Raw genomic sequence first — 20,295 nt, 5'->3', positions numbered from 1 at the left:
CAGTCAAACCAACACGTTTTCCTTCCGTGTTTTAGTTGGAAAGCATCAGTGTTATCTTGACAATATGGACATGATAGCCTTCCATGCGTTGTCCATCCAGACAACATACCATATGCTGGAAAATCACTTATTGTCCACATTAGTACTGCCCGCATTTGAAAGTTTTCTTTACACGAAACATCGTATGTTTCAGCACCTTGAGCCCATAGTTGTTGCAACTCATATATTAGTGGCTGAAGAAACACATCAAGTGATCTCTTAGGATGCTCTGGTCCGGGAACGAGAATCGAGAGAAACAAAAACTCTCGTCGCAAGCACAAGTTTGGGGGGAGGTTGTATGGTGTAAGAATGACGGGCCATAGAGAATACTGTCTTCCACTCTTGCCAAACGGACTAAAACCATCAGTACATAATCCAAGGTAGACATTTCTTCTCTCATACGCAAAGTCGGGATACTTTGATTGGAAATGCTTCCACGCTTTTGCATCTGAAGGATGTCTGATCTCACCATCTGTTGAGTGCTCCGCATGCCATCTCATTGGTTGCGCTGTGCGTTCAGACAGATACAACCTCTGCAACCTTTCCGTCAAAGGTAAATACCACATCCTTTTATATGGCACTGGAACTCTTCCACTCGTATCTTTATAACGAGGCTTTCCACAAAATTTGCATGTAACCCGCTGTTCATCCGCCCTCCAATAAATCATGCAGTTGTCGCTGCATACATCTATTACCTGATACGATAAACCAAGACCAGCTACGAGTTTCTGAACCTCGTAGTATGAACCAGGAGCTACATTATCCTCGGGTAGAATACCTTTTACAAAATCAGCAATCGCATCCACACAGTCTTCAGCCAAATTATAATCTGTTTTAATGCCCATCAATCTTGTAGCAGATGATAAAGCTGAATGACCATCTCTGCAACCTTCGTACAATGGTTGCTTTCCAGCATCCAACATATCATAAAATCTCCTAGCTTCTGCATTGGGTAAATCTTCCCCTCTAAAATGATCATTTACCATCTGCTCAGTACCTACACCATAATCTACATCCGTTCTAATTGGTTCTTCTAATCTAACCGCTGGCTGAGGTTCGCTAGTACTACCATGTTCATAATCAGTTTCCCCATGATGATACCAAATTTTGTAACTTCGTGTAAACCCACTCAAATATAGATGAGTCCAAACATCCCACTCTTTAATAACCTTTCTATTTTTACAATTAGAGCAAGGACATCTTAACTTACCTGTTTTTGCTTCCGGTTGTCGGTGAACTAACCCCATGAATTCGGTTATACCTCGTTGGTATTCTTCCGTAAGCAATCTCGTGTTCGGATCCAAATGAGGTCGATCGATCCAAGAACGAAAATAATTTGAAGAAAACATATTTTTTATGAATCAAATTCGTGTGTAAATAGAGTAAGAGGGAGGATGAAGATATGGAGTGAATGAAGAGGAAGAGGAGTGCTTGTATATATAGATTAAATCCTGCCGACATACCGAGGAAATTCCGACGGAATTCCGACGGAAAAGGCTAGTTCGTCGGAATTTCCTCGGAATTTTGTAAAATCCCCCAACGGCTCTCCAACGGCTATAATATTTCCTCGGAATTCATCGGTTTTTTCCGAGGAACACATTTTTCCTCGGAATTTTCTCGGAATATTCCGACGGACTGAGGTTTCCTCGGAATTCCGTCGGTATATTCCGAGGATTTCATTTTCCGTCGGAATGTCCGTCAGAATACCGCTGTTTTCTTGTAGTGTTATAATGCTATAGTTTAAAAAAATAATTTTAAGATAATTAAATTAATTAATTAAAATGTAATAATTAATAATATAATTAAAAAATCACAAATTAATTCATAATTAAAAATTAATTTTATTAATTAGAATCAGTATACATATAATTAAAGAAAACATTAAACCAAAAACTAATTAAAGACATTAAACCAAAACATAATTAACCTAAGGTCCTAAACCTAAAACCTAAGCCGCTCCCAGAGCCTCCGCCTCCAGCTTTGTAACCGTAGTCCTCCGCCTCCAGCCTCCAGAGCATCCGCCTCAAGCCTCTGTTCTCTTCTTTAATCCCTGAGATCGAGCCATTTTCTTTGCATCTTCCCTAACTTGAATATAGTCGTCCTCTATCATAAATAACTGCAAGCCATACACAAATGTTCAACAATATTCTTTGAAAGACATAGAAATGGTTGGGGAATTGGTATGAGACAAACCTCGAGGTGGCTAGCAACAAAATCCTCCGCATTTTTTTAACTAATAACAGAAAAACAAAACACCACTTCTTCTCCTTCCCTGCTCCTTCTTAGATCTGTAACCAAAACAAAAATTAATTACAAGTAAATAGGAAGATGAAAAGAAAGAGAGAACATATAAGAGGAAGTGACTTTACCAAGCTATGGTGGTGACGACGCGAGCTATGGCTGTAAAGACGACAAGCTGTGGGGGAGGCGAAGACGAGGTCCGGTTGTGACAAAGGTTTAGTGGTGGTGAAGAAAGAGACTAGAGAGACAAAATTTGTGAGATTAGGAAACATGAGATTAACGAAGAAAAAAAAAGTGAAAGCTAAAGAGAAGAGAAAGGGACGGAAAGAAATACAAGAGAAGAGATTAGAGAGACAAGATCTTGTCCATTTGATTTAGGTTAATCAACGGTTGTGCTTAAAAATGTCTGATTCCTTGCCTTAGAGATTTATTTGTCAGTTTTGTTTTTTTGTCATCTATGAATTGCATTAACTTGAACTCAAGTACAATGTTACAACGCTTAGGAATCTTAAACAAAGCCCGAAAGAGATACAGGAGACACACAGCCGGCAAAGACACACCTTTCCGGAGCCATGAAACTAAACAAGAGAAATAAAGAAACTACAACAACATAGGCAAAGCAATTTTCATTTAAGAACCTCAATCTTTCCATTAACACTGATGATAGGACCACGGCAAACCAACATTGAAGGAAGGGAGATAGCAAACCCCAACAGATGTGTCAAAAACACCAGATAAAGCACCACTGGATAAAGGATAAGGTGATATCTTGCTTAACCCTCGTCTCAAGGTAATCAGAGACCCGACGATTTTTATCAAAACGGTGTGTTTAGCTCTGAGGGTGATTTTGTGGAGATTAGGGTTTTGGTTCTAAACTTCGCCAAGTCATCATTTCCGGCGCCGCCATAATGCCTCCGCCGGAGGTTGTGGCTGTTACAGATTCTCGGCAAGATGGTCTCACACAGAATTCACAAAAATCAGCTCCGTTAACTCGTTCTTGGGTGAAGGTCGCCCAACAAAATCAAAAAGAATTAACAAAATACGATGTTCAAATCAAGATGGAGGATGGTATCGGATCTGTAGAGATTCCAGATGAAGTCTTCAAGGATCCTCAACCCCTTTGGGAAGATTTTCTGATCGGAAAGTTTTTGGACAAAGCCCCACATATTGGGAAAGTCCACGCAATCGTCAATAAGATTTGGACTTCTGACAAGTCACAAATGGTAGAGGTTTATGAGATAAACCCTACAACTATGAAGTTCAGAATCCTCGACTCAGCAATGAGAGGAAGGGTTTTGCGCAGAGGTACCAGTTGTGATGACTGAATGGAAACCCTTTGTCGAAGAAGAAGAACTCCATAAATCTGTTCCTTTGTGGGTTCATCTTAAAAATGTTCCCATGAACATGTTCTCGTGGAAGGGACTCAGTTTCGCCACAAGCCCGATAGGTGTTCTAGTTAAACTTCACCCTGATACTGCTCTATGCAAAGATCTAAAGGTGGCTAAAGTTTTTATCAAAGCAGACCTTACAAAAGCTCTCCCACGCTCTATGAATTTCAAATATCAGGGAAAGGATACACTTATTGACTTCACCTTGCCATGGTTGCCAACTAAATGTACAACTTGTGGGAAGTGGGGCCATTCAGAAAAGGATTGTTTAAAACCGAAGGAGACAGAGGTAGCAAAAATAGATGATGAAGTGGTGGTTTCATCTAAAAAAGTGGAGGAGGAAAGTACCAAGGAGTTGGACAGTGGAAACAATGAGGAAATTCAAACAGTGCAGTCTCATAACGAGAATGAAAACCCGGAGGAGGCAGAGCAAGTTGTGGATGTGAGAACTGCTGGAAAAGAAAATAAAGATAATCAGGAGGAAAGCTGGTTACCACCAGTTAAAGTGAGCAGAACACCGGAGAAAACAAAGGACCTTGAATCTGGTCAGGGTTCGATTATCTCAAACTCTCTATTCACAGTATTGAGTTCAGATGAGGAAGAGGAAGAGGGTGAGATACTGCAACAGGAAGCAGCTATAGAAAAAGACGAGATCCCGCCTCAGGAGCCCATTCAAAAGAAGCAGGAAGTACAGAACAAAGCTATGTCTACCAGACCATCTTTGCCGCGTGTTTCAAAAGCAGCCATAGGTTTGTCTCCAACTCAAATGTCCCAAAGACTACTGTCTGCGGTGAAAATCTTTTGGGAAAAAAGTCGACCATGAAATAACTGATGTCGGGTTTCTATTGGAACATCCGGGGTTTTAACAAAAATAAAAAGCATACTATTGTAAAAGAATGGATCAGGCGAGGAGGTATGAAGTTTGGATGTTTAATAGAAACCCGAGTGAAGGAGAACAGAGCGGAGAGGATTGTGTCATCTGTTTTCCAAATTGGTCAACTATATCAAATTATGAAAACCATCGACTGGGTAGAATATGGGTTGTATGGAGTCCTGAAGTCAGAGTTACCCCTTGCTTCAAGACAAATCAAATTATCACATGTTCAGTGCTACTGGAAGGCATGGAAGAAGAGTTCTTCTGCTCTTTTGTTTACGCATCCAACTGTGCTGAGAAAGAAAAGAGTTATGGAATGATCTTAAAGACCACCGGAACTCACCTATGCTTAAAGACAAGCCATGGATTATGCTTGGTGATTTTAATGAGACTCTAAACCTGGAGGAATATTCGGGTCCAAACATTTCGACTGTCTCTACAGGTATACGGGACTTTCAAGATGTGTGTCGGCATTGTTCACTCATTGACATGAAAGCTCACGGTCCTCTGTTAACTTGGAGTAACAAACGCAAGGAAGATCTGATTCGAAAGAAGCTAGATCGAACACTGGTGAATGACGTGTGGGCCACGAAATTCCCAAACACTTATTGTGTTTTTGAGGCTGGAGGGTGCTCTGATCACCTACGATGTAGGCTTCAGATCCAACCAACCCCTTTAAAACGAAAACGCCCGTTCAAGTTTACCAACGCTATGGCAGAGGCACCAGGCTTCCTTCCTCTTATGAAAAGCTTCTGGAGTAGTACTACTCCTCTGCATAACTCGACATCAGCTCTATTTAGACTCTCCAAGAAGCTCAAGGAACTAAAGCTGGCTCTTCGACTACTAAGTAAAGACACTGTGGGCAATATTACAAAGAGAACCAGGGAGGCGTTTGATAAACTTTGTCTTTGTCAGACAAGAGCGATGACAAATCCTACCCCTGATGTGCTGGATGACGAAGTTCGAGCTCATGATAAATGGCAACTACTTTCGTCTATTGAAGAAAAGGTTCTTAGCCAAAAGACAAAGATGCATTGGCTAAATGTTGGTGATGGAAACAATACGAGTTTTCACAACTCAGTGAAGTTTAGAGCAGCCAAAAACTCTATTCGAGAGATACAAAAGGAGGATGGTGTCATTGTTACAACTCAGGAGGAGATAAAGACTGACGCGGTTAATTATTTCCAGGGCTTTCTGGCAAAAGAGGTTGTGGGACACAATGGAATGGAAGTTGATGAGCTGAAAACGCTTCTGAATTTTCAATGTGAGGAGGCAGATAGAGCGCTCCTTTCACACGATGTTCCGGCCATTGAGATTAAACATGTGTTATTCGCAATGGCAAACAACAAGTCTCCAGGTCCAGATGGATACACATGCGAATTTTTTAAGGTTGCTTGGGACATTGTGGGAGATGATTTTGTGATCGCAGTCCAATCTTTCTTCAAGACTGATTTCTTGCCTAAGGGGATAAATTCTACTATTCTAGCCTTGATCCCGAAGAAAGAAAACTCAAAGACTATGAAAGATTTTCTTCCTATATCTTGCTGCAACGTTATTTATAAAGTTAACTCGAAGATTCTGGCCAATCGTCTGAAGCTTATTCTCCCAAAGTTTATATCTCCCAATCAGTCTGCCTTCGTCAAAGATAGATTGATGATGGAGAACGTCCTCTTGGCGTCAGAACTAGTAAAAAGCTATCATAAGAGCTCAGTTTCAGCAAGATGTGCACTTAAGATCAATATTTCTAAGGCGTTTGACACTGTCCAATGGCCTTTTTTACTCTGCTCTCAAGGCTCTCGGGTTCCCAAGCGAATACATTGTCTGGATTGAGAAATGTATCTCACTTGCCTCATTTTAAGTTCAAATCAACGGTGAACTAGCTGGGTATTTTAACAGCAAAAGGGGTCTTCGTCAAGGATGTGCTCTGTCTCCCTATTTGTTTGTCATATGTATGGAGGTATTGTCTAAAATGTCAGACAAAGCAGCGGCTCAAAGGAAGTTTGGCTACCACCCTTAATGCCATGATCTCAAACTAACTCATCTAAGCTTTGCTGATGACCTGCTTATTTTCTCAGACGGCAAAAGAAGCTCAGTAGACGGTATTCTTGAGACTTTCAAAACCTTTGCAGAGGCATCTGGCTTACATATTAGTATGGAAAAGTCCACTCTCTACCTGGCAGGTTTAGCTGATTCAGAAAAGCAAGATATTCTTAGCCACTACACCTTCTCCAATGGTGATCTTCCAGTTCGGTACTTAAGTTTGCTGCTGCTAACGAAACAGATGACTTCTCCAGACTATGCCCCACTTATAGAGAAGATCAGATCAAGAATAAGTTCCTGGACGGCGAGATTCCTCTCCTTTGCAAGGAGACTACAGCTGATAGCTTCAGTGATACACAGTTTAACAAACTTTTGGATCTCTGCATTTAGACTACCAAAGAAGTGTATAGCAGAGATAGACAGTATGTGTGCCGCCTTCTTATGGTCTGGTCCGGTCTTAAGCACCAAGAAAGCAAAGGTCTCGTGGAAAGATTGCTGCAAGCCTAAAGAAGAAGGAGGGTTGGGGTTGCGATCAATAAAAGAAGCGAATGATGTCTCATGTCTAAAGCTGGTTTGGAGGATCCTCTCGTCAAATTCATATATGTGGGTAAGATGGATCAAAAGATATTTGATTCGCAAGAACTCATTCTGGTTAGTCAAGGATAGCACCACTTTGGGTTATTGGATGTGGAAGAAAATCTTGAAGTATAGAGCTATGGCGATGCGTTTCATGAAGGTGGAAGTCAACAATGGATCATCGACATCTTTTTGGTTTGATCAATGGTCTCCACTTGGTAGACTAATTGACACAACAAATGGAAGAGGAATGATAAACATGGGTATTAAAATTAATGACACCATGGAGAAGGTTCTGAAACATCATCACAGGAGGAGACATTGAGAAGAAATCTTCAACACTATTGAACAAGAGATTGCTTATCTGCGTCTGCGAAGTCTGACTCAGAACGAGGACGTTCGCTTGTGGAAAGCAGGGGAGGATAACTACAGAGCAGATTTTCGGTCCAAAGCGACATGGAACCTCATCTGTGTTGAGCGAGTAAAGGTCGATTGGTACAAAGGTATTTGGTTCCCTTACAATACACCTCGATACTCCTTTATGACTTGGATTGCGGTTCAGAACAGACTCCCCACGGGAGAGAGGATATTGAACTGGAATACAGCTGCGCCAACAGCCTGCAGTCTCCGCCCCGAGCCGCTTGAAATTCGTAACCACCTGTTTTACCAATGCAAATTCTCAGAAGAAGTTTGGAAAAATCTCACTGCTAAGCTATTGTCTCTGCGCTATACGACTGACTGGGATGAGGTTGTTCGACTTCTAACAGACCAGACTTGGAACTCAACCCGTTTGTTTCTACTCAGGTATGTGTTCCACGCAACACTATCGGCTCTATGGACAGAGAGGAATGGGAGAAGGAATGGTGAACGATCCAACACCCTTGCCACCCTGATCAAAACGTGGACAAAGCAGTAAGAAACCGCATCTCCTGCTTGTGTGTCATGGAAGTCAGCAAGTATACTAAAGCCATGGAAACATGGTTTTCGGTTAGATGAAAGATTTTGTCTCTACCTTTTTCTTTTAAGAAAACTCTATACCATAAACCTCATGTTGCATCCATTGTAAATATATTTTTTTCTTGAATAAATTTAACATTAATTCAAAAAAAAAAAAAGACCTGACAAAGCCACAAGTTCAATACACCGTCCTACAACTACTGTTGGAGACAACCACTCAACAAACCCAAACACTGGAGAAAGCATGACACCTAAAAAAAAACTACAAACACCACCTCATAACCGGCAAGTGCAAAGAAGTAACCAGAACACGAACAACGCTCTGTAGCACCGGGAAGAAACCAGAATCGGAGGAAGAAACAAAGCTAATATTGGAGCCACAAAGGAAACGGGACTTTAATCTACTATGGGACAAAAGGATGAAAAAAAATCTGGCACCACCTAAAGTAATCTCCCATAGGACAAGGGAGTGGTTAATGACAATTTGCCCCATTAATGAAATCAATATGAACCCTTGGATCAAAATTCTATGGGATATAACGTGAGCTGTCAGATCATTAGAAGTAAAGGGATCAATATTTACAAGAATGCCATTAATGAAACTCTCCCTTAAGCCGTCGGATCTTCTGTCTTTGTTTTAATCTTGGCCTTCGGATCTCACATCCAAACTCTTCTCTCTCGCCTGGGTCCCACAGATGCATTAATCCTTTTTCTTCTTCTTCATTTCTCCTACAACCATACTCAACTACCACGGAAATTCATTCTCCTCACCAACAAAAGCTTTCTTCTTCAACTTTTCATCCACAAACCTTCACCTCTGTTTCTTGGGGATTTTCGACAGGTTAGGACGCCGTGAAATAGGTCATGTACGTCGTCCTTAGTTCTGAAATCGGTTGATAAGTGTAAACTCTCTCCTTCTCTCTCTCTCTCTCTTTTGTTTCTCTCTCTCTCTCTTTATTGTTGTTTGTTTCAGTTTAGTCATATAAACTGTGTGTTAACCATATGAGTCAGATTATAAAGTTTAATATAATTTGGTTAAAGTATGAAGCATGATATTGTAGAATAAATCGTTTTTATCTATGGTTAATAGGTACAACTAGGTACAACTCTAGTAAAATGGAAAGTAGTAAAACTGGCATAACTAGTATTACTGATATTGTTCATCTGAAACATACCACTAATAAACCTGGTAAAACTTGGAGTAACACATTGAATAGATAGTATTGGTACCACTCGTATAACTTATAGTAGTCATGTGCAAAGTTGTCATAGTATAACTGGTCTTACTAGTATAACTGAACTACTGTTACATGTAAACTAGTCAAATTGAAAATATTAGTATAACTGAATTAACTAATAAATGATAATGTTGGTTTTTAGTCATTTTCATGAACTATGGATAGTAATGGGTCTGTGGTGATACATTTTGAACATGGTGAAGAGCAACATATTTCTACACTAGTGATGAAAGGAAGATATGAGGAGATTACTTATTCTCAGTTGGTTGATAGAATAGCCAAGAAAATGAAGATCGATGTAGTTGAGACGAAGCTTCAGTTGAGTTACTTTCCGCTGGTATTGAATAATAAGAGGCCTTGTTATATCTTGGATGATGAAGATGTTTTAGGATATTTAATGAAGGTAGATAAGAAAAACTGACGTAGTGTCTTGCGTGTGGAGCTTCAGGAAATCGTCGCAGAAAATCAGAGCAACGAGATGTTTTCTATGAATGAGGAAAATCTGAGTGATGCCAGAGCTAATGATGGCATGGTTGGAGTTGGAGAGTTGGAAATTGTTCCTCATATTCAGGAGGATGAGTTTGAGCATGAGAAAATCAGTGAAGAGGGTGATGAAATGGATGATAGGGAGGAGTTGCTGGTTGTTACAGTAGTTGAACCTCCTGTTGTCAATTCAGAGTGGGATGATGGCATTGATATTAGCTTTCATCAAGAATTTGCGACTAGAGAAGAAGTGAGGGATATAGTGGACAAAAGGTGTGCATTCCAATTGTTTTCAGGTTGATATAAAGAAGTCGAATCCCCGGGTTTACATATTGAAATGTCGTGGGGCTGGTTGCAGATGGTATTTACGAGCTGCAAAGCTGAAGAACTCTGATTTTTTCTCTATCAGAACGTATGCATACGTGCTCTCGTGGAGATGCAAGTGTCATGAAGAAGAAGAAAAGAGGCACGCCAAGCTTGGTCGCATCAGTGGTGCACTCTGATTATCCCGGCAAATACAAGTCTCCGGATCCAAAGACTCTCATAGATTTGGTGCAGAACAGACTGGGTGTTAAGGTTTCATATTCTACGGCTTTGAGAGGGAAAAATAAAGCTTTGAGTGATTTGTGTGGCAACCCGGAGGAGAGTTTTGCTAGGCTGCCATCTTACTTGCACATGTTACAAAGGATGAATCCTGATACCATTACACGATTAGAAGTGGATGAGAAGAACCAGTTTAAGTATATGTTCTTTGCGCTCGGAGCTTGCATCGAAGGGTTCAAGGCGATGAGGCAAGTGATAATAATGGATGGAACTCACCTGAAGGGTGTGTACAAAGGAGTGCTTCTCATTGCCACTGATCAGGATCCAGATCATCATCATTATCCCCTTGCTTTTGCGGTAGTAGATGGTGAGAAAAATGAAAGCTGGGAGTGGTTTTTAACTATATTAAAAACTTTGATACCAGATGATCCTCAGCTTGTATTTTGTACTGATAGAAACCAAAGCATCATCAAGAAAGTACACGAGGTATACCCATTGGCGATCCATGGATATTACAATTATCACTTGTCTAATAATGTCAGCGGAGCTTGCAGCAATGTTTACAAGAAAGGGGTTGCCAAAAAATTTAGAGATATTGCTGGTATTTACAGTGAGGTGGAGTTCAGAAAATGCTACAACGATTTCAGGAAAATGTATCCTCAAGCGGCCGAGTATCTAGATGACAGTGTTCATGAGACAAAATGGGCAAGATGTAAATTTCCAGGAGAAAGGTACAACATAGACACAACCAACACTATTGAATCTATCAATGGTGTTTTGAAGGAACCAAGGAAATATGCGTTGTTGCCAATGCTTGATGTGATCGTGGAAAAGATAACAGAATGGTTCAACAAATACCGTCTATTATCTCTACGCGTACCAGAGAGGCAGATATTAATCCCACATGTGCATGGGATATTGCATCACATATATCCTACGGCTAAAAAGCTGAAGGTGACCGAGCTAAATACATTTGAAGGTCACTACAATGTGCTTGGCGAGGATGGTCATGGTTATTTGGTTGATTTGAGCAACAGAACATGCTATTGTAGGTATTTTGATATTGATCGGTATCCTTGTGTGCATGCACTTGTTGCCATCATGGCGCGTGGAGAAATGGCTGAACATTATTATTCTAGGTATTACTGGATGGAGCAGTGGACTTTGGCATATTACAGGACAATATATCCAGTGCCTCATCATTCAACATGGGAAAGTTCTGAAATTCCTGAGGAAATCCGATCTCAGGTTGTCTTCCCTCCGTATGTAGAGAAAAAAAAAAAAGGAAGACTACAAGTTACTAGGTTCCCGTCTGCCGGAGAATATCGGAGGAAGAGAAAGAAGAAGTTTCCACCATTGATTGGTGAAAACGAAGAAAGTGGCAGTGATTGCAAAATACTGATAATCTCCTGAAATATGACCAACAACAAATTACACATTTAACTAACTATGAACTTGAAGAAAATGACATAAACAACACTTAAAAAAATTATAAGCTTTTACCTTTGTGTTTCCTAGCGTCCGATAAATCATGTCAAGTGGAAATCCTGTTGTTCCGGTCCTCTTGAACTTCCATTTCCACATTCTTGGACAACCATCAGGACAGTTTGGAACAGGCTCTCTGAATCTATCTCTAAGGACAGAGATACATTCAAATGCTAATATCTGCACATCATTTCACACAATCACATTAGTTATATTATAACAAATATGCTTATGAAAAATACAATTCATATACCTCCAACGGGTTGATAAACCCAGGAAATACCCACTGTGCCTTCTTTGGGATCCCATCACGAAACTGATCCCTCACATGAAAAATCTCCTTCATGCAATCATCAAATGTGTAACGGCCCCATGGAAATTCGGTGCAAAACTCCAGATCTTCTGCTGCTTGGAGAATGAAATACTCAATGAAGTATCCTCATTTTGACCTTCCTCTTAAAACTCTAGCCAAAAAGTAAAGAACCACCATCCTCAGACGATCGCCACTACCATCAAACTTCATCTTCTGAAGTTTCTCTAAGACATCCGCTTCTGTCACTTGCAGACCCTTTTCCTTCCCATCCTTTGTCTTCTTTACCTTAAAATACTTTCTCGCAAACTTCATGCTCCCTATGCTCGGATAGTTTTCTGGATATGAGTGGCAGTATAAACCAGAGAGGAGACTATGTTCCCTGATGGAGTATCTAATTGGAACACCGTTTACCCCAAACCAAGCTTGTCGACCCTTTCCTGTATGCATAGTACGAAGTAGCAACATCCAAAATCCCATCACTTTTCTTGTTGGGGTACAATCCATGTGGAATATATGCTTGAACTGAGGATGATCTTGAAACCAACTCTTCTCTGAGGCCTCTAACTTTTTAATCGTCTTCAGAAAATCATGTTGATGGCACCTTGAGGAGAGCTTGCAACCCTTTCCATAGTCGCTCGGTTTGAAGAAAAAACCAGCAGGTCTGGCAGCTTCTACGGTCATATCATCCCTCTCAACCTGAAAAACACAAACAAAATACACTGAATAAATAACTGAGTTATACAGCACAAAATTACTTAGTTGTACCAGTTACACTAATTAAATGAAAAATAATATTACTAGTTCTACCAGCAACCCTAGTTATACAAGGACAACACCATCTCATTAAATAGTTATACAAAATACTTCTCTAGTTATACCAGTAAGACTACATATAAGAAGCGTAGTTGTACCAGTTATATTACTTATAAAAAAGTGATTTTACTAGTTATCTTGAATCTGTTTACAACATATTATTACCTGATGAACTAGTTTCATTCTTTTAGTTGTACTAGTAATTCAATATTCAGTTGTATTAGTTAGATTAATTATACTTTTCGTAGTTATACCAGTTATATTAGTTATAAGAAGTGTGGTTGTACTAGTTATACTAGTTCCATTGATTCTGTTTTACAACATATTATTACCAGTTGAACTAGTTTCATTCTTTTAGTTGTACTAGTTATTCAATACTCAGGTGTATTAGTTAAACTAATTATACTTTTGATAGTTGTACCAGTTATATTATTTATAAGAAGTGTGGTTGTACTAGTTATACTAGTTCCATTGATTCTGTTTACAACATATTATTACCAGTTGAACTAGTTTTATTCTTTTAGTTGTACTAGTTACACTACTTATATAATTACTACATATTTCTTAGTTCAATGCTATCATAAATAATTCTAAAACCATTTTAAATTGACTTGTTTACCGTTCTTGGAGCGTCATTATCAACGGCAACCTCGGGTGCGTTTGAATCTCTGTTGTTAGATCCAATCTCCTCACCGTTCTGCTCGTCTACACGATGTGAAGGACTCTTTGTGGAAGAGCCTGAGGTTACTCGAGGTTGTTGTTGATTCTCGGCCTCACTCGCTGCATGAGTTGGTGTTGGCGATTTTTGTGGCTGACTCGGAATCATTGGGCATGGTGTACCCTCGCTATCGCCCTGAGAAGGCAATTCTGCTGCTGGTGTGGGGGCATGAACGCCTTGATGTTCCGGTGGAGATGCTGCGGTTTCTCTCACACGGTTCCGAGTCCTCTTGGTTGGATTCGACGAGGACCCACCGTCCAGACCACTGTCTCGCTTCCTCTTCTTCTCTGTGGTTTCACTCCTCTTCGCCGCTTCTCTCTTTTTCTTAATGGCGGCTCTCCTTTTCGCTGCCGCTCCTTTTCTTCTTTTCACGTCGGCGTTCTTCTTCTTCTCCGACGCTTCCGTTTTTTCTTTCATCTTGGCGAGCCGAGATTTTGGCGACATTGCACACACGAAATTGAATACGAAATTGGAGATGGGGATTGTTGTTTAGAGATGATTGTGCTTGAATCTAAGTTTGATCAGAGATGGGAGTTTAAAATCGTGGTGGTTATGGGAGAGAGAGTCTGAAATCGTGAGTGGGAAAAGATAAAATTGGGAATTTAGGGTTTTCAAGTTGGGTCGGATCGGGTTAATGGGTTTCAGTGATTGGGTTTGTAAATAAGTTGAAGTTTCTTGGTTACTTAATATTTTTTTCCTATTTTTGATTTTTTTTTTAATTTTTAAACAAAAATACACATGGGTCCATAATAGATTTTTTTGAACCCTTTCGTGTCTTCCCAGCGTTTGATCCAAGGAAACGACTCCATTCCTACAGTTTCATAAAGAAACACACCCGACAGGAATCTGAACTTACCAATAATAGGTATAGTAGCACAAAGGCATTGCCCTCACCAGACGCCAACGAACCCCAACCCGCAGGCGAGAACCGAGGAGAGGCCAGACCAGAACCCAACAAAATCAGAAGACTGCATACCACCACACGATCAGAGAACCGGCGCAAATACCATCAAAAAGCAGACTCCACCAGATCTGCTACCACCCACAAGGAAAGGTGAAATTGAGACCATCAACAGGAACCCACCATAAATTGACAGCGACCCACCACCCCTCGACCACAGGCAGCCACAAAAAATACGAGCAGGTCTCATCCGCCAAACCTCAAAAAAGAAGAAGTTCTGAAGATGAGGAAAATTTCGCGAAGTAGATCCGTAGAAGCAAAGGGGGCCTTCTCCGGCGTCGGCAGAAAGCCTAGCCACCGGAGAAGCGGAGATCTTCGGTCACAAACTTTTACGGCGGCGAGAAAGTTGAGAGAATATTAGGGCGAACATGAAGTAGATCATTTTGTCCGTTTGTTTTGACCAATCAAATTTGTATAATTACTTTTCTATTTTTGTTTTAATACTCAAAGTATTAATGGTAGAATTGTAATGCCCATAAATTATTTTGAGACAAAATTCAAAGATTTAGATTTCACAATTTGTATTTTGAAAATTTTAATTTTATATTTGAATTTAAAATTTTAAAATTTAAATTTTGTTATTAATGTTTGGGGTATATGAATTGGAATTATGGGTTATGAAAATAGAGTTTAGCCTATAGAATTATGGTTTTGAATATTTGAATTAAGTATATAGTTTTAGATTAGATATAAACTTTAAAGTTTAGGTTTTATGGTTTGAGGTATAAAGTTTAAGTTTGGAGTATGGTGTTTGAAGTTTGGAGTTTAAGATTTGAGAGTGAATTGTGAATTGATTAAATTTAGGGTTTGGAATATAGTGTTTTGTGTTTAGATTTAAGATTTAATATTAGACTTTAAGATTAAATTTAAGATTTCAAGTTAAATAATAAAAAGATTAGAGTTTAAATTTTTTTAGTCAGAGATTAGGTTATATGATTAATTTGGGGTATGATATATAGAGGTTTATAGTTTAGGGTTTGAGGTTTTGATTTAGTATTTCATTTAATTTTTTTTTAAAATATATTAGAATTTGAATTTAAACTTAAGATTTGAGACTAAAAAAAAAAAATTTATTATAATATAGAGTTTGGATTTGTGGTATAGGGAATAGGGTTTGGTGTTTAGAGTGTTGGTCTATATCAATTTCTAAATGATGTTATTATTTTCATTATTGAAATAACTGATTTAAATTATTTTATTATTTATTAATAAAAAATGCGTTGGGTAATTATACCCTTTACAATAATTAATTAAATTATTATTGCTAACTTTTAAATTTAAATCAGTAGATTAACGTATATCAGTAAATAAATAAATTAAAATATATTTTCATTAACCATTTTATTTTTCTTTATATACAGTGAATATCTGGAAGAACAAAAATATTTACAAAATATAGAGAGAAGCCTCCGAAAAAATCAAATAAGATATCATGGACATGTTTGCATACTTCCATATAGAACGAGGAATGTTATGGCTATAGTGCTCACCATCACTTTCTCAACTAATCTCCATATCTCCTATGTATCACAGGCCGATGAAGCATATGCAATGCTCTGTCTATGATACCAATTGATAGTTTAAGGGAGTGAAGCTTCAGATTTTTAGGCTGGTATTGTCAGGCCCCGGGTATTGTTATCCTTATTGCCATAGTGAAATCTGCATAAAACCCATGACCAAAGAGCTCTACCAACAGTGAAAACAGCAAGCAGCAGTCTATCTCTATATATAGCCTTAAACATGGCTTTGTATCAGAGCTCATTTCTCCTTCTGACCATCCAAGCATTTGCCACAACGCCATATCTGTTCTGCAATAAGAAGAAACCCATCAAACTTCAGTGTCAACAAAATAAAACAAGCTCAAAACGCGCTTGTTTCCTGTCCCACAGATATTTCTCTATTGTTGTTTCACTAACTCAATTGAATATTCTACTAGTACAGATAGATCACTTACGAAAGTGTATGTTAAATACAGAGTTAAGAATGAACAACAACACACATAAAGAAAACTAAGAAATCCAAACTCTAGAAGAATCACGCAAAGTCTCATCAGATCATAGAAAGACTAAATAAGATCTCACCACAGTTATCAAACTGCAGTTTCAATAACAGTGACATCACAATGCGATTCAGACACAAGACAAGCTCAGTTCTTAACTAGTAGTTCAAGATGTTTTCTTCATACATATATACTAAGATAGTAAGAAAAGCCCACGCAAGGCTAGGGACCAAATTAAAGTTCTCAGCTTTAAGCAAACGAACAACATAAAAGCATACTACTAGAGTCTACAAACAATGTAGATGATCACCGAACGTACAAGAACAACCACACATCATTAACTCAACAAACCCCACAAATCTCGAGACTCTGATACACAATTACCCCTAGCGAGAATCTAAATTCAATCGTGCTTTTAACAAGTTAAGAGAGTACCTTAGATTGGCGGTGACAGAGCTCGAATGTGATGAAAAAGTCAAAAACCAAAAGCAGTCATGACAAAGAAGACACCACAAACAAACAAAGATGAACTTGTAGAAGAGACTTAGACCTTCCCAAAGCCGATGAACAAACTATCAAGCTGCTCCTCGGTGACCTAAACCCAAAAAAATTAAGATAGCATAAGTGATAAGTGAGAATATCGTAAGCCTGTGGAAGAACCATTGAAGAAAGGTGGAAGCTTTTTACAAACATGTTCGTCAATATCAGACAGTTCTTCTAATGATGTCTTCACGCTGAGCCATACTTGTCCGAGGATTCATCTTCTGTTTCTTAGAGATTGTTGTTTCGCAGATCTAAGTCGATGACCTCTAGAATTTTAGTTTATGTGCAATTTAAATTGATAAAACGAAGGGAAGAGAAGGCGAAGGAGCCAATTCACCATGGATGGAGTCCGGGAAAGACGAAGAAAAAGAATCTACGGCGGCTTGACGGATTAGGGTTCTGAGTTTGACTTTGAACAAGGCCAATCCATATGTGTTTCTTCAATTGGAATGGAATGGATAGATCAATTCAAGTAAACAATGAAGGAGAAGATAGAGATAATGATTTTTTTTTCTTTGTAAAACGGAAACGTTTTGGAAAACAAAAAACCATTTCTACCAAAACTCAGTTTTTGGGTGCCAATGTGAAATTTTGCTTCCAAAATGACATTCTGGCTACGAACCTGATTTTGCTTTCCTGGCGTGAATTTAATGCTATAATAGAGTTGTAATCCGATTTTGGCATTTTCAGTAGTAGTTGATGATTTCGTACTACCGCGAACCGCTACCAATACTCATATTTCTTGTATGATGGTGGGTATACTGTTAAATCACAACATTGTGTGGAAAAACTTTATCCTGATTTAGGATCTCAGCAAGGATATTTTGGTCTAGATACAAAATCTTTGTTAGCATATTCGCGGAAGCTACAATGTTCACCAAAATTACAACATTTTGTTTGGCATATCATCTCAAGTAGCTTACCGGTTACAAAAAATCTACAATCTCGGGATATCAAATGAGACATGCAATATCAGATATGTGGAGCTGAAAAAGAATCAATTAATCATGTTCTCTTTGAATGTCCTCCAGCACTTCAGATTTGAACGATTTCAAATATTTCATCTCATCCATAGACTTTCCCTAGTCCATCAATATTTACTAATATGGACTATCTATTTTGGAAACCTCCAAAAGAACCGGACTTAAGCTATTTTCCATGGATATTGTGGTATATTTGAAAAAATCATAATGATAAGATTATAAAAATAAAACCACAGATCCACATGATATTCTAAGAAAGGCATAGATTGAAGGTGCTCTGTGGGCTGAAGCTCAAATTAAGAAATCCTCAATTCAGTCTTTTCGGAATTACCTGGGAATCAAATTTTAAATGGCACCAATTGGTGTTACATTGACGAAGCATGGAAAGAACAAGATATTTTTAGAGGACAAGGTTGGTTTTATAGGAAGGAATGATCTACTAACACTATAATGGGAGCCATGAACATACGCATGACTCTGTCACCTTTACATGTTGAATGTGAGACGCTGATTTGGCCAATGAAGTATATGAAGACCTTTCATATCTCAGAGGTGGTGTTCGCAATTGACTGTTTTCAACTGGTGAATATGATGTCTACACCTACATAGTGGCCGACCGTTTACTACACATATGGAAGAATTCTTGCGATGTAAGGAATTTTTTTCAAACTTTCTCTATCCAACATATCCCAAGGGCAAAAAACACAATGGTAGATAAGCTAGCACGTGGTACTCGGAATATGCCTTACGCTATGGTTTATGTTGATTCAGTTTCCCCGAAGTGGCTAACGGATTTGAAATCTGCTTAGGTTGACTAGCTTTTTGTTGTAAAAAAAACAAAAAACTCAAAAATTAAAAATTGGAGTTGCTTGTTACGATTCTTCACCGTTGTTTGTTTCATCTTGGTCTTTTTCCATTTGAGTTTCCACTACAGGAAGAGGCGGTAGAAAATCCTGCACGAGCTCTAGTATTCCATCTGTATCGATCCCCCATTCTTTGGGCTCCTCAATGATCTACAATAAGTAACAATCAACAAAGGTTAAAACAATATGAAACCCGTAAGAGAGAATAAAAACATATGTAACGTTAGATATGATGATGAGATTTGGTAAAGAAGATAGTAAGAACAAGAAAAAGAAACCACATACCAGATCCAGTAAGGCTTTGAAATCTACAGATGGCCGGATATTGATTATATTGAGAATCTCAGCTTTGGCGAGTTTGAAATCTTTGCACTTGTCAGAGAATGTTGTAACGCTCTCTAGTGTCTGAGTGGAAGCAACAGTCTCATTCAAATAATCATACCTGAAAGATCATTTGAATTGCAAACAAAACGTAGTCTTTAGCTCCTTCACTAAATCCATTTTAAGGTTAAAGTGAAAATAGACCTTGTATTCTGATCTAGCAATTGCAGCTATAACTCTTGTAGTGATCTTTGATGCACCTTTTGAGTTTATTAAGTTAAGAACTTCGAAATTTGTTAGCGCACCTGCGTTTGCTTTCACTCTGCAAATATCCACATCTAATTTTGATTAAGAAAGAAGTAAAACATAATTGAAGATGGATCAGAAGATAGATACATTATGTTTTTCATCTCTAAGGTTGAGCGTTTTGTTTTTCTGACGATGATCGAGAAAGCTCTACGAAATATCGTTATGGTCGTGTTTGCTTGTTGGCGAAGGAACAAGTGCTACCTCTAACCCTAATACTGATTTTAGTGAAGGAGACAAGAACCTTGTGATGAGTCCGTTGATGCCCGCGGTATTTACGCCATAATTATATCTTTTGCTTCAGGTCCAAGCTCTTTAGATTTCGCTGTCCAAGCCCAATAACATGTCCTAGTAGCTATTATTATTTATGTTTACACAAACTATGCAAACACTTGGATGATTTTTGTGCGTTTAACTTTTCATTTACACAATTGAAATTTTTTTTATAGAAAAGTTAACATTCTAATTTTTAGAATGTTAAGACAAAAATTATTTAGATATACATGTAATGTAAACATGGTGCAAGTTTAAAATGAAATGAAAAATGGTTTTGACCAATTGAAAATCTATGAAGAGTTTAATTAACTTTGAAATTGAACTTTTTAAAAATA

The 20,295-nt window shown here is 38.6% G+C and overlaps 4 protein-coding genes across 4 annotated transcripts; 2 read left to right on the top strand and 2 right to left on the bottom strand.

Moving 5' to 3' along the window:
* The first annotated feature begins 3,188 nt into the window (after positions 1–3,188).
* Positions 3,189–8,074, top strand: LOC111210528. Its single transcript, XM_022710970.2, has 6 exons — positions 3,189–3,572; positions 3,700–4,417; positions 4,871–6,342; positions 6,439–6,499; positions 6,618–7,450; positions 7,547–8,074. The coding sequence occupies exons 1-6, from the start codon at positions 3,189–3,191 to the stop codon at positions 8,072–8,074; spliced, it is 3,996 nt and encodes a 1,331-aa protein (XP_022566691.2).
* Positions 8,075–9,510: 1,436 nt separating this feature from the next.
* LOC125583076 (protein FAR1-RELATED SEQUENCE 4-like) lies at positions 9,511–11,792 on the top strand. Its single transcript, XM_048749629.1, has 3 exons — positions 9,511–9,690; positions 9,802–10,132; positions 10,246–11,792. Exons 1-3 carry the CDS (start codon positions 9,511–9,513, stop codon positions 11,790–11,792), a joined length of 2,058 nt encoding a protein of 685 aa, XP_048605586.1.
* Positions 11,534–15,880, bottom strand: LOC111210521. Its single transcript, XM_022710963.2, has 4 exons — positions 13,610–15,880; positions 12,118–12,873; positions 11,883–12,044; positions 11,534–11,788 (listed from the first exon to the last, which is right to left on the bottom strand). The coding sequence occupies exons 1-2, from the start codon at positions 14,150–14,152 to the stop codon at positions 12,304–12,306; spliced, it is 1,113 nt and encodes a 370-aa protein (XP_022566684.2). The 5' UTR covers positions 14,153–15,880; the 3' UTR covers positions 11,534–11,788; positions 11,883–12,044; positions 12,118–12,303.
* Positions 15,881–15,967: 87 nt separating this feature from the next.
* LOC106378883 lies at positions 15,968–19,968 on the bottom strand. The gene is made up of 6 exons (XM_048749628.1): positions 19,964–19,968; positions 19,583–19,700; positions 19,343–19,507; positions 17,360–19,207; positions 17,104–17,263; positions 15,968–16,477 (listed from the first exon to the last, which is right to left on the bottom strand). The coding sequence occupies exons 1-4, from the start codon at positions 19,966–19,968 to the stop codon at positions 19,067–19,069; spliced, it is 429 nt and encodes a 142-aa protein (XP_048605585.1). The 3' UTR covers positions 15,968–16,477; positions 17,104–17,263; positions 17,360–19,066.
* Positions 19,969–20,295: the final 327 nt, after the last annotated feature.

The sequence above is a fragment of the Brassica napus genome, chromosome C3 (genome assembly GCF_020379485.1).
Source record: "Brassica napus cultivar Da-Ae chromosome C3, Da-Ae, whole genome shotgun sequence".
In the NCBI taxonomy this organism is placed as follows: Eukaryota; Viridiplantae; Streptophyta; class Magnoliopsida; order Brassicales; family Brassicaceae; genus Brassica; species Brassica napus.
The sequence above is the reverse complement of the archived record's forward strand: the minus strand, read 5'-3'. Positions and strand labels throughout refer to the sequence as shown.